Raw genomic sequence first — 14,079 nt, 5'->3', positions numbered from 1 at the left:
TAAGTGCAGTCACCATCTGTCACCAGTGTTATTTACAATATTGTTGACTATATTTCCTATGCTGTACTTTATATTGCGTGATTATATTTATTTTATAACTGAAAGTTTGTATCTCTTAATCCCCATCATCTGTCGTGCCCATCCTCACCGACCCACCTCATCTCTGGCAACCACCAGTTTGCTCTCTGTATTTGAGTCATTTATTTGTTTGTTTTGTTTTTTAGATTCCACAGATAAGTGAAATCATATGGTATCTGTCTTTCTCTGATACACAACTGATTTTTTACTAAGGCAATACAGTGGAAAAAGGACAGTCTTTTCGAGAAATAGTGCTGGAATAATTGGATATTTATATGCAAACTCCCCCCAAACCAAAAAAACATTGATCCATATATAAAAATTATACCATACGTGAAAATCAATGTGAAATGGATCATAGATTTAAATGTAAAGCCTGGAAGTATAAAACTTCTAGAAGAAAACCTTGGTCATGCAAAGATTTCTTAGAGAAGTCAACAAAACATAAACTATAAAAAACCAAATTGATAAATTGAACTTCATCAAAATTAAAATTTCTGCCCTTTGAAAGACACTATTAAGAGAATGAGAAGATAAACCACAGACCAAAAGTAAATATTTGCATGTATCTGGTAAAAGATTTGCATCCAGAATATATAAGGAACTCTGAAATCTCAATTACTAAAAGAGCAAAAACAAAGCAAACCCTTCAAGAATAATGAACAACATATGTGAATAAATACTTCATGAAAGGAGACATGTGGATGGAAATAAACACATGAAAATAAGCTCAACATCATTAGTCATTAGGGAAATGCTAATTAAAACTGCAATGAGATACCACTGCACACCAACTAGAATTGCTAAATTTTAAAAGAGTGATCATACTAGTGAGAATGAGGAGGAACTAGAACTTTCATACACTGTTGGTGGAAATATAAAATAGCATACCTACTTTGGAAACATTTGGCGATATCTTAAAAAGTTGAACACATATACACCATATGAGCCAGACATTCTACTCCTAGATATTTATCCAAGAAAAATGAAAACATATGTTCATAAAACAACTTGCACAGAAATGATCATAGAAGATTAATTTATAGTAGCCCCAAGCTGGAAACCACGAACCCAAATGTCTACCAAACAAATTGTGGTATGTCCCTACAATGGAATACTATTTAGCAATAAAAGGTAATAGAATATTAATACACAAAACAAGAACGGATCTCAAAAGTGAGAGAATAAGACAAAAATAAGTTCATACCATATGATTCCATTTATATGAAGTTATAGAAAATGCAAACTAATCTATAGTAATAGAAAGTTCTGATTGAACTAATATAATGCATGTTTGGATAATGGTTACATGGTTACATGGGTGTATACATAATTAAAAATTAAGTTAGCTGCACACTTACAGTTTGTGCTCTTCACTGTTTGTAAGTAATAGTTCAATAAAAAGAAGGATAATAAAAAATAACGAAATGCATGTTTCCTGTAGTAATTCCAACAATACAGAAGAGCATGTAGTTGAAAGCCCATTCTTCCAAGCTCCTCTTGTCTTCTTCTCATCTCGTACTTAAATGCAATCCCACTCACCAGAGGTTTCCGAAATTCACAGTGTGATATTTATTAAAGACTTGTATCAAATTTTAAGATACATTTTTACTAATTTTACTGTTTTATATTGTAATAATTTGAATATATAGCTTATTGTCTTACTGGATTATATGCATTAAAAGCAGAAAATACAGTATGCTTCTTTATAATTCTTTTTTTCTTTTAATTTTTTAACATTTATTTTTTTGAGAGACAGAGTGTGAGCAGGGGAGGGGCAGAGAGAGAGGAAGATGCAGAAACTGAAGCAGGCTCCAGGCTCTGAGCTGTCAGCACAGAGCCCAACGCGGGGCTCCAACCCACAAACCATGAGATCATGACCTGAGCCAAAGTCGGATGCTCAACTGACTGGGCCACTCAGGCACCCCTGCTTCTTTATAATTCTTAAACAAAGTAGGGATAGAAATAAATAAATAAATATCCTATTTTGAGGTAATTGCCATAGTTATGGACACATTATAGGTAACTAACATTCACTGTGTTTCAGACAATCCATAGGGAGTTTTCTATGTTCTATTTCACTTAATCCTCACGAGAACCAAAATGAGGTGTTTTTTCCAGTTACCTACTGCTGCATAACAAACCATACCAAAACTTAATGGCTTTAAATAATGACAAAATTTACTTTGCTGACATGTTCACAAACTTGAGTTTAGACAGGTCTTGGCAGGAATAGCTCATCTCTGCTCCAATCAGCAACAGCCGGGGTAGCTTGACAGCTCAGGCCTGGAATTATCTGAAGGCTTGTTCATGCCACATGTATGGTGTTTGGTGCTGGTCACTGGCTGAAGTCTTACTTGGGGTTGTCAACCAGAACACCTCCATGTGCCCTGTCCATGTAGCCTGGGCTTCCTCACAACATGGTAGCTGGGTTCCTAGGGTGAGTTTCCAATGAGAGAGCCAGGCAGAAGCTGTATCTGTGTCGCCCTTTATGACCTGGGTTCAGAAGTCATTCAGTGTCATTTCTGCTGCATTCTATTCTTTGAAGAAACCGCAAAGTCACAATTTCAAGGAGAGGGGAAATAGAGGCTATCTCTTTTTTTTTTTTTAATTTTTTTTTTTAACATTTTATTTATTTTTGAGACAGAGAGAGAAAGAGCATGAACAGGGGAGGGTCAGAGAAAGAGGGAGACACAGAATCCGAAACAGGCTCCAAGCTCTGAGCTGTCAGCACAGAGCCTGACACGGGGCTCGAACCCACGGACCGCGAGATCATGACCTGAGCCGAAGTCGGACGCTCAACCGACTGAGCCACCCAGGCGCCCCAAGGCTATCTCTTGATGGGGGTATGGCAATGTGGGATGGGAAATTTCGCTGTGGCCATTTTTGAGAATTTATTTTGCCACAGCAGAAACTTGTCAAGGTTAAATTACTAAACCTTGTAAGGGACTGAGTGCTCAGAATTGTCTCTAATTCCAAAGCTCTGATTAGGATCCAGATAGTTGCCTTACTTTGTGACTTTGAAAACTATTAGTATCACATTGTCAATTCCTGTTATAGTCTCTAAAACAAATTCCTATGAGCACTGTTCATTTCCTATAGGAGGAATACATATAAATCATTTTTTTAATGTATTTGGATATTGTTGCACTGCATTAGATGTTAATTAATTTTAGGGCATTTTGAAAATTCTTGGTAGCTTTATTTACTCATGGAACAGGAATAGCATCTTCCAGGAAGCAGAGGTGAGAGAGAGCATAGAATGTGTGGAAAACAGTGTGGACTGAAATGTCTGAAGGGGAAGTAGAGAAGCCAAACCTGTAAAAGAAGGGCTTAAAAAGCAAGCAGGGCTATGTTATCAATAAAGAACTTGCACCCTATCCTGAGGGCAAAAAGGGCCAGTTGAAACGTTTTAAGGAGGGAAATGATGGGGTCCAGATTTGATTTTTTTTTTTTTTTTTTTTTTTTTTTTAATTTTTTTCAACGTTTATTTATTTTGGGGACAGAGAGAGACAGAGCATGAACGGGCGAGGGGCAGAGAGAGAGGGAGACACAGAATCGGAAACAGGCTCCAGGCTCTGAGCCATCAGCCCAGAGCCTGACGCGGGGCTCGAACTCACGGACCGCGAGATCGTGACCTGGCTGAAGTCGGACGCTTAACCGACTGCGCCACCCAGGCGCCCCCAGATTTGATTTTTAAATGACCACTCTAGCGTTAGTGTTGACTATCCAATAAAAGCATGGGATTTGGAGTGATATGCCAATCTCAACTCACCTGCTTACTGAACAAGCTGGAATTTGCTTGGAATCTAGTGTATGGTTTATAGATAGAGGTATTTTCCAATATAAGAAAGTTGTGTTTTCTTTTGATATCTTTAGTTATGGCTGTTAAAATGTTTCTAGTGTCTTATTAGATGTGCACAGATTTAAGTCCAATTCCTGATTTCCAACTAACTGTTGTGCACATGCGTTCTAATGAGGCTGAGTATTCTCTAATCCACCTGCATTCATCATGTATAGAGTGGTGACAAATAAACCCTGATACATCAGTTGTTTAATACAATAAAGGTTTATTGACTGCTTGTGTAAAGTCTGAAACAGGTTGAGAAACTTTACATTATAAACATGGCGTCTGAAACACATAACAGTTGGAGGCTTTCACAAGATGAGGTAAAGCCAAGCCTGGAGGTGGCTTCTATCCATTTCTACCCATGTTCTGTTGATTAGAAATCAGGCACAGGCTCAAATCTAACTGCCAAAGAGGATGGAAAATGTGGAGGTACACATAGATATTTCACAAGCATTGGTAGCCTCCATCACCTTTCTCCCTGCCCATATTTTCTGGGACTCTCAATCAACTGAGATTAAGATTCTCATAATGAACTGATACAGAGTTTTGGGGTTTTTTTTCTTTTGTTTTTTGTTTTTTTTGTTGTTGTTGTTTTTAAATTCTGTCTACAGTGTATTATTTCTGAGGACAAGATCCCTCTGGATGCATAGCTTCATTACCAGAATGACTCCTACTTAGATTCTGTGTCATTGGGAGTTCATTCTGTCTTTTTGTGAGATTTAGATCCATTCAGTCCAGAAACTTCATTAAAAGTGAAAAATAATTATAGATTTAACTTATTTACTAAAGCCAAAATAAAGCAGACACTTGCTGTGTATTAGATTTGACTTGGTGCTGTTTTCTTTTCTTTCCTTTTTTTCTTTTTTGAAAAAATTTTTAAAAGGATAATTATTCTTTAAAAAATGGCTTCAGGGGCGCCTGGGTGGCTGGGTGGGCTGACGGCTCAGAGCCTGGAGCCTGCTTCTGATTCTGTGTCTCCCTCTCTCTCTGCCCCTCCCCCGTTCATGCTCTGTCTCTGTCTCAAAAATAAATAAATGTTAAAAAAAAAAAATTAAAAAAAAAATGGCTTCAGGGGACACGTGGGTGGCTCAGTCTGTTAAAGGCTGACTCTTGATTTTGGTTGAGGTCATAATCTCACAGTTGTGAGATTAAGCCCCATATCATACTCCATGCTGGGCAGGAAGCCTGCTTAAGATAAAATATTCTCTCTCTCTCTCTCTCTCTCTCTCTCTCTCTCTCTCCCCCGCCCCCGATCCTCCCCTCTCTCAAAATAAATACATAAATAAAATTTAAAAAAAATATATGGCTTCAGGCTGGAAGAACTATTTTGAATTGACAGGGAAGAATGTGAAATCTCCTATTTTACATTTTCTTCCCTTCTCTTGTTTAAGAAAAAAGAATAAAAACAGCCCAGAATATTGCATGTGCAAGTGACTTAGAGAAATCTTATCTTCTGTCCTTTTAAGTTTGGAATATTGGTATTATTGCAGGGAAACACAATCAGTTACCATACTGCATATATTTAAAAATTTTTTTTTTCCACGTTTTTATTTATTTTTGGGACAGAGAGAGACAGAGCATGAACGGGGGAGGGGCAGAGAGAGAGGGAGACACAGAATCGGAAACAGGCTCCAGGTTCCGAGCCATCAGCCCAGAGCCTGACACGGGGCTCGAACTCAAGGACCGCGAGATCGTGACCTGGCTGAAGTCGGACGCTTAACCGACTGCGCCACCCAGGCACCCCCATACTGCATATATTTTTAATGTCATACTTGTGAATAAGAGAGCATTTGGAAGCAGTTACACTTATTTATTTTTTTTTTAACCATCATTTCCCCAATAAACTTTTAAGGTTAGTTTCTTTGGTGTTTGGGATTCTACTCTGATGGTGTGCAGCTGTTTTACATGGCCTGTGACCCTCAAACAGCTCATCAGCCATGGAAGGAATGAATTCATCACACAGGGTTTAATTTGCCCTTCACTAAGATCTTTAATTTCCGCCCTGGGAGCCTTGCTCAGTTACATGGTATCTAACCTGGTGATGGCAACCTAGCAACTGGGTGGAACGTGGCCTACCCCAAGCAACGCTCAGGGGTAGAGGGCACAGGGAAATGTTAATTATTTACAGTGGTGGATTAGTGAAGCTGTGGGAGTTTACCCAGGCCACTGACCACCATCTACTGGAGCCAATAGCTTTTTCATCTGAAGTGCACCCAGATGATATGGTTATGAGGACCCAAAAAATATGCTCGTTTAATTATACAACATTTCTGGGTGGGCAAAAAGCAGCTTATAAAGCTGAATGATAATTAAATTTAACCTAAAAAAAATCACATATTATTAGAATGGTTAATTTTCTAAGTAGCCATAGCATTTTAAGTTGTGCAAAAAATAGAGCTGCTGTTTAAATTTTAAATAGTACGTCCAACCTGTCTGGTCTCATATTAAAATGGTCAAGGCTAATCCTGGACTAGGTGTGCAGAATCACTGCTTACAGCATATTTGAGTGTGAGAGACATTAGCATTATTGTTAACAATATTAAAATCAGAGATTATTACATAGGACCAAGAAGAAACACTATGTTTTCTCTGGGGTGTGTGTGTGTCTGTGAGACAGAGTACCTGAGGCTAAACAAGAAAAGGAGGCAACACTTATTAAGCACCCACTGAGTGCCAGTTATTTTATACACATCACCTTTGGGTGAGGTAGCTATAATTATCCCCTATTTGCAGGTGGTATAACTAAGACTTAGGGGACAGTGCAGTTTGCCTAGGGTGATGAGGCTGGATCCCAAAGCCCTTTTTATTTTCACTACAACGCACGTCAGATCAAAAGACTGAAGTGCAGAAACAGAAGACTTACCACAGGGCAGTTAGGAAGGAGTGGGCAGCTGGGGAAAGGACTAGAGCCATGGGAACTGGAAGGAGGCGCACCAGTTAGCTCCATTTTCATTCATACCTAGTATTCCCACATCTTCTATTATAGGAGGTTAGCTTCTCAGCTTGAGCCCCAGTGTGAACTGAAGAGCCCTCGGAGAGAACTCATCCCAGAAAAGGGGGAGACAGCACACTGCAGTGGCCTGAGTTCCAAAGCCTTGGAGTCCGAGAAAGGTGAGCATTCTGAGTAGTCTGACCCATCCCATCCGAACCTTTTTCCTTCCCTCTCTCCTTCCATACACATCAGACTTGCAGTGAGGTCTAAAGGCTCTCCCTGGTTTCTTTCGTTCTCTCTACCAATAAATATCCTGTACATGTAGTCTTACCTTGGCATTAGCTTCATGCTGAACCTGAACTGACACAGAGTCATTGTCTCATCCCCTTTCCGCCATGTTACGGGCCATTAGGCAGCTCTAGTATATTGAGAGAAGGGGGGCTTGAGTGCCTGCTGGTTGTAGGCTTGTTTTTGAACATACGTGAGTCCTTCATCCCAGGAACTACAGGACACACCTGGGGACACTTTGAGATACCAGATAAGTGGGTGGGGCAAGATGCCATGAAACGTGGGCTGTGGCTGTTTGTGTGACCCCATTGGTGGCCATAGGCTGGTGAGATGATGAGGAAAATTAAGGTTATAAACACATAATAAAAATATCATACTGAACTGATGATAACTGCTATCATAAGCAAGATAAACATGAACTCCATGTTTAGTTTCTATAGCAAGAATATTATAATCATGTTGTACATGTAAATTAGGTAAAATAGAGGCAAAAATTTACTGCTTGCTGTATGCTAGGCACTATACTAAGCTCTTTATTTGATAACCCTAAGGCAGACGCTTATTTAATATCCATTACCCCCTTCTTCTATGCTAATAAAACCCTCTTTTGTTTGAGAAAACAATGAACCAGCCCCAGCTAATGGCTTATGTCACACAATCATGACACTCCTGTTCTCCATGGTCCCAGCTTCTTCTGCCCTGAGAGGTGTCCACACAACTCAGTTCTGTCCAGGAGACCTGAGCAGAAGTCTGCTGGGGTGGAGACAGAGGACTGAGTCATGAAAATGCTTCTCCTAGAAGACTACAGTAGCAAATCCCTCACTCTCTTCAGATCTTTGCTCAAATGTCACCTTCCCAGTGACACCTACCCTGAACACCTGTTTAAAATTGTAGAGCCAGGCCAGCATAGGACTCAAAACATTATGTTTTTCTTTGGGGCAAGACATGAAAAAAAATAGGGAAAATTGCCAGAGAAAGTGCAGAAGAGCAAGCACAAATGCCCCGGGACAGGAACATGCCTTGTATGTTTGGGGAATTGGAGGGGGCTGGCACGACTGGGGTGCTGTGACGTAGGTGAGGAGAGAGAGATGCAACCAGAGTGACAATGGACAGCCTGATCACACGAGGGCTTGCCGGTCCCAGTAAAGCCTTTGGCTCATGCTCTGAGTGAGCTGGGAAGCCAAGGAGGAGCTGAGAGGAAGAATGACAGCCTCTGCCTTTCATTTAAAAGTGCTGTGTGGCTGCTGTTGAGACAGATTGAAGGGGGCAAGGGTGGAAGCAGGGAGAACAGTTGGCTACTGCGAAAAGCCAAGCTGGTGATGGTGGTAGCTTGGATCAAGGTGGTAGCAAGGAAGAAGGAGAGAAGTGACCAGGTTCTAGATGTATTTTGAAGCTGTTGTCAACAGGATTTGCTCACGGATTGGGTATGGATTGAGAGAGGAGAAAAATGATGGATGATGTCTAGGTTTTTGCCTGAGCAACTGAAAGCAAGGTAATTAGGAGAACTACAGTGAGAATGGGTTTTGAAGGGAAATCTAGGCCCTCAATTTTGGACATGTTTAAATTTGAGATGTCAATTATATATCCAAGTGGAGACATTAAATAGTCAAACGGATATACAGTTCTTGCTTTTGTGGGAGAAGTTCATGCCAGGGATATAAGCAGTATTGGAAGCTATGAGATTGGATGGATTTACATAAGACATAAGTGTGGGTCAGAAAGCAAGCAAGCAAGCAAAGAAAAAAAGGGAGGAGTGTTGGGAGGGAGGGAGGAAGGAAGGAAGAAAGAAAGAAAGAAAGAAACAAAGAAAGAAAGAATGACAGGGAGAGAGAGGAGGGTTGGGAGGGAGGGAGGGAGGAAGGAAGGAAGGAAGGAAGAAAAGGAAGGAAGAAGGAAGGAAGGAAGGAGGGATACATGAAAGAGAAAGAAATATAGTTCAAGTGCAAGGATGAGCCTTGGGACATTCCAATGATAATGATACTAACATGTGCTGGGTACCATCACCTTATCAGCAGGTGCTCATTTACCCCTTGTAAAAATGTTGCAAATACCCTTACCTGACTGGATAGTAGTGGAATCTGTTTCACAGAGATAAGTCATCTGTCCAAAGGCACACAGACAGTTAAGTGCTATTATCTACCTGACTTTGGAGATAAATAACTTTGAGTTTAATGTCCTCCAGTAACTTAAAAACTTTGGCATCATCCTTTGTCTTGTATTCCCCATCCAACCAGACTTTCAGGTCTATTTTCACAGTAAGCTTCTGTACAGCACGTGCTAATCCCTTACCTGGAACCACCACTTATGCCTCCTAATAGGATTTCCTGCCATTCACTTCTCCCCACCCTAATCCATCCCTTATCTTCCTAAAAATAAAGCTGATTGTGTCACCTTCCTGCTTAGCCCTTCTATTAATTCCCCATTATTTGCAAACTATAATTCAGCCTCTTGAGTTTAGGTTCTGGGAACCTTCACAATCTGCCTCCAAGCTACTTTTCCAGTCTCATCTCCTGCTACCCTCCCTGCAAACTCACCTCCCATGCCAGTTACTTTCCTGTGACATTGAACCTCTGGTTGAGACACACCAAGTTCTTTTGCAACTCTGTTTCACATGCTGTCTCCTTTTTGTGCCCATACTGGTTAACCATCCCCCCCAGTACAACATTGACTGGAGGACGGACCTTGGGCACTGTGTCTTGTTCCACATCATGGAAGAAAACTCAGTTTTTTGCCTTTAAGGACGATGTTACTGTAGGATTGTTTTAGATTCCCCCTTCTTTTTGTAACTGCTAAGAATTTATTGTTGTTTTGTCATGAACAGATGTTGAATTTTATCACGTGTTTTTCTGTGTCCATTTGGTATCATAAATTCTCTCCTTTAATCAGTCACTGACTTATTTTCTACTGTTAAATTAACCTTATATTCTTCGGGTAAACCCAACATGATCTTTATGTAGTATCCTTTCTTTTACATATATTTCTAGATTCCATTTGCTAATACTTTATTTAGCACATAGCCCTCCCATCTGTCAGGGGCCTGGGGAGAGCAGTGTTTGGAGGGGCAGCCAAACCAACTTGATAATTGGGAGCAAAGTTTGATTTCCATTTCTCTCTGGGATTAGGGGCTCTAAATGGATGTCAAGGCCTGGGGGTGAAGGGGATGTCTGAAGCTGTGTGTTACTAGAGGAAAATGAAACTTTCATTATTGGTAACCTTCATATTCAGTACAAAGTTCGGTACACATTCAGTCCAAAAATCAAAACAGATCTTGTTGTGATAAATCAAGTTTTAATTTTAGTGAAATAAAAGGCTAATACTTACAAATAAACCTATTCAATGTTTAATTTGCTAGCTCACCTTACATGAAAAATAATGAATAAAAAGAAAACAAAGTCCTACCAAGGCCCCAAACACCCCTGCAGAAAGCCTTTCTACATCAAGTCCATGAATGACATCGTCTCTGGCATTTTGATGAGGCCGAGGTTGATGAGGGTGTTCTTTTCCAGTTCTAAGTAATTGTCATAGTCTGCTTTCAATTCAGCCTCCATCTGTTCTTTTGACTTCTGATACGTTTTCTAGGGTGAAAAACCAAATCATGCCAATAAAACACTGACAGCTAGAAATACCAAAGGAAAGAAGGGGCTAGTTTTGAGCAGTTGGCCTAGCTGCTGCTCTCTGGGAGGGGTTTGTGGGAGGGCATCTCTGGCACGGGAGGGAGAGTAGCTGCTGGCTCCCAAGGGGGAGTGGCAGAGATAGAGTGGAGAAGTGTGTGCACATTCCGTGGCTCAGGAAGCCTCCTGCTGGAGGCCAGTTCTCCATCGTGGCCTGCAACTCTTCTCTAGCAGTGCTCCCATGAAGGTCTCCTCATGGAGAACTGAGAAGTGGGTAACACGTGGCCCTTTGACACCTCTCTCCAAAAATAAAAACAAAAACCCCTTTTCTAGTCTTCTTCCTCATGACTCCTGGGTCCCTCGTGTAGCCTGGAGTGTGGATAATTGACTAGAGGTTGCAGAAGTCTTTTGAATTCCTCGCACTACCAAGTCCTGTGTAGGTGGCATAGCTTAGGGATCACATGGAAACTGCTACTTTTTCCAGCTTTGGGTCTCCAGCTGAAATTTCAGTTAGAAAAATTCCCATTTTATGTGCTGTTAGAGCTGTGATTGCTATTATTTTTCAAGAGGTGAGCTGTATTCGGACTCGGTGTTTGCAAAGAGAGAGGTGTATGGTTTTCCTCAGATTTGTGGATCAATGTGTACAACCCAATCCCTGGCAACGGCAGAGCATTCATTCAGACAAGCCTTGCTGGATGGATGTGCGTTCTTCCCGTGCCTTCTGCAATAATAGCAGCGAACGCTTACTACGGTTTTCTCTGTGCCAGTTCCTGGCTAAGTGCTACAAACATTTTAACTCATTTAATCTCTGCTACAGTCCTCTAAGGTTGTTACAGTTTGTTCCCATTTTCCCTTTTATCAGCAGTTGCTCCTTAGAAGATATTTCTCACAACATTAGTTGTTTTTCCTTGGTGACAATTTTCATGTTCTAAATGTAACAGAGGAGCCCTTTTAAACCCATTCACTTACCCCCAATCTAGTTCCAGAGAAAATTTGACAAGTGGTAGCTCTACTTAAAAGAAGGTACCATGGGGGTGCCTGGGGGTGGCTCAGTCAGTTAGGCGTCCAACTCTTGATTTCAGCTCAGGTCACAATTTCACCATTTATGCGTTTGAGCCCCTCATCAGACTCTGCGCTGATGGTGCAGAGCCTGCTTCAGATCCTCTGTCTCCCTCTGTCTCTGCCCCTCCCCTGCTCTTGCTCACACTCTCTCTCAAAATAAATAAACTTTAAAAAAAAAAAAAAGAGGGTAATATGTCAAATGGAAATGAACTCAGTTACAAGAAGTTGGAGAGGTTTTGGAAACTCAAGCACATCATTATACAATTTCAAGATATGATTATTATAATATTTAGGTGTTTTACAAGTATTTTATATGCAAATTAATTTTGGATTATCCACCAGTCTACTTGCTTCCACTGATGTGGATAATTAGGAGCTGTCGCTATGGTATTTAAACACTGACAATAATCATGGATAATTGCTGGCGTAAAGGAAGGGTGTCAGGTTATTTTACACAACAGAATTTCAATCGGTATTTGTGAGTGTGCAAAAGAACAGAAGAAGGCCAATTTTCTGTAGCAAGGGAAACAAGGGAAAGTTAATTAATTGGTATTCTTTCATGCCGTGTGACCACTAAACCATGTTTTTGAAATGAGGCCCCCTGTTTTTATTACACTAACATGTGTCTAGCAATAAGTGATAACGTTAACATTAAAATTTCCACATGCTCATGCTTTTAATTGAGACCCAGGGTCTCAATTAAATGAATAATTTATGAATAACATGAATAACAGTGTTGGAGGAGGTTATATATTTGGCTGTAAGGAATCTATACATGGGATCAGTGGTGAAATTGTTGGTGACAAAAGGCCTAGGAAGGGAAGGAACAAGAGAGAAGTAGAAATACAGACTGAGATGACCCCTCGTGACAAAGAGAGAAGAGCTGAATTCACAGACTATTTCAAGGCCCCACTCCCAGTGGGTGAGGGGAGACCAATGGAGTGCCAGAATTCATATCAAACAGAGGCTGGGAAACAGGAAGGTGAGGGGCTTCAGAGCTTCGGTTTCCTTTCTGGTAGAAGGATGTGTCCTCTACCAAATTCTCCTCTATCTCAAACTTTGTAGCTCCGATATATTGTATTATAGTAAAATTCATATCTATCTGTCTATATACTGGTTCCCATTTACTGAAAGTCTACTCTTTGTCAGGTTCCTGAACTGAAAGCCTAATCCTAAAAGGTAGTTATCAGTATTCCCATTTTAAAAAGTTTATTTTATTTTATTTTTTCAATATGTGAAGTTTATTGTCAAATTGGTTTCCATACAACACCCAGTGCTCATCCCAACAGGTACCCTCCTCAATACCCATCACCCACCCTGCCCTCCCTCCCACCACCCATCAACCCTCAGTTTGTTCTCAGTTTTTAAGAGTCTCTTATGCTTTGGCTCTCTCCCACTCTAACCTCCTTTTTTTTTTCTTCCTTCCCCTCCCCCATGGGTTCCTGTTAAGTTTCTCAGGATCCACGTAAGAGTGAGAACATATGGTATCTGTTTTTCTCTGTATGACTTATTTCACTTAGCATCACACTCTCCAGTTCCATCCATGTTGCTACAAAGGGCCATATTTCATTCTTTCTCATTGCCACATAGTACTCCATTGTACTAACCCACTTGTACTAAACCACTAGTACCCCAATGTACTAAACCATTGTACATAAACCACAATTTCTTTATCCATTCATCAGTTGATGGACATTTAGGCTCTTTCCATAATTTGGCTATTGTTGAGAGTGCTGCTATAAACATTGGGGTACAAGTGCCCCTATGCATCTGCACTCCTGTATCCCTTGGGTCAATTCTTAGTAGTGCTATTGCTGGGTCATAGGGTAGGTCTATTTTTAATTTAAAAGTTTTTTTTTAATGTTTATTTTTGAAAGAGCACGCGCGAGAGAAAGCATGTGCACGAGTGGGGGAGGGACAGAGAGAGAGAGGACAGAGGATCCGACGTGCTGACAGCTCTGACAGCAGAGAGCCCTATGCAGGGCCCAAACTCACGAACTGCGAGATCATGACCTGAGCTGAAGTTGGATGCTCAACCAACTGAGCCACCCAGGCACCCCAGTATTCCCATTTTCAAGACAAGAACTGAAGCCTGGCAATGATACGAGCCTTGCTCCAGATCTCATAGCTGGTGGAACTGGGATTTGAGCCCACGTGTCTTGATTCTTTCTGTATTCCACTCTTTTTGCGCTGTTTTTCTTTTTATTATTTTTTTAAAGTAATCTCTGCACCCAGTGTGGGACTCGAACTCACTACCT

General features: G+C 40.7%; 1 protein-coding gene and 1 long non-coding RNA gene across 7 annotated transcripts in view; one reads left to right on the top strand and one right to left on the bottom strand.

Moving 5' to 3' along the window:
• LOC109502429 overlaps positions 1-14,079 on the top strand; it is a 46,206-nt gene that overhangs the window by 6,320 nt on the left and 25,807 nt on the right. For both annotated transcript variants that reach the window (XR_006584452.1, XR_006584451.1), the window contains exon 3: positions 6,915-7,039. This is a non-coding gene — a long non-coding RNA (uncharacterized LOC109502429). The remainder of the gene's footprint in view (positions 1-6,914; positions 7,040-14,079) is intronic.
• The window catches only part of DNAI3 (dynein axonemal intermediate chain 3), a 95,414-nt gene continuing 91,751 nt past the window's right edge, over positions 10,417-14,079 (bottom strand). For all 5 annotated transcript variants that reach the window (XM_019837351.3, XM_019837350.3, XM_006934877.5 and 2 more), the window contains exon 23: positions 10,417-10,723. In XM_019837351.3, coding sequence (XP_019692910.2) covers positions 10,580-10,723 — 144 coding nt within the window. In that variant the 3' untranslated portion in view covers positions 10,417-10,579. The remainder of the gene's footprint in view (positions 10,724-14,079) is intronic.

This window comes from Felis catus, chromosome C1, assembly GCF_018350175.1.
Source record: "Felis catus isolate Fca126 chromosome C1, F.catus_Fca126_mat1.0, whole genome shotgun sequence".
NCBI classification, from domain to species: domain Eukaryota; kingdom Metazoa; phylum Chordata; class Mammalia; order Carnivora; family Felidae; genus Felis; species Felis catus.
This window is presented reverse-complemented; position numbering and strand designations above follow the sequence as displayed.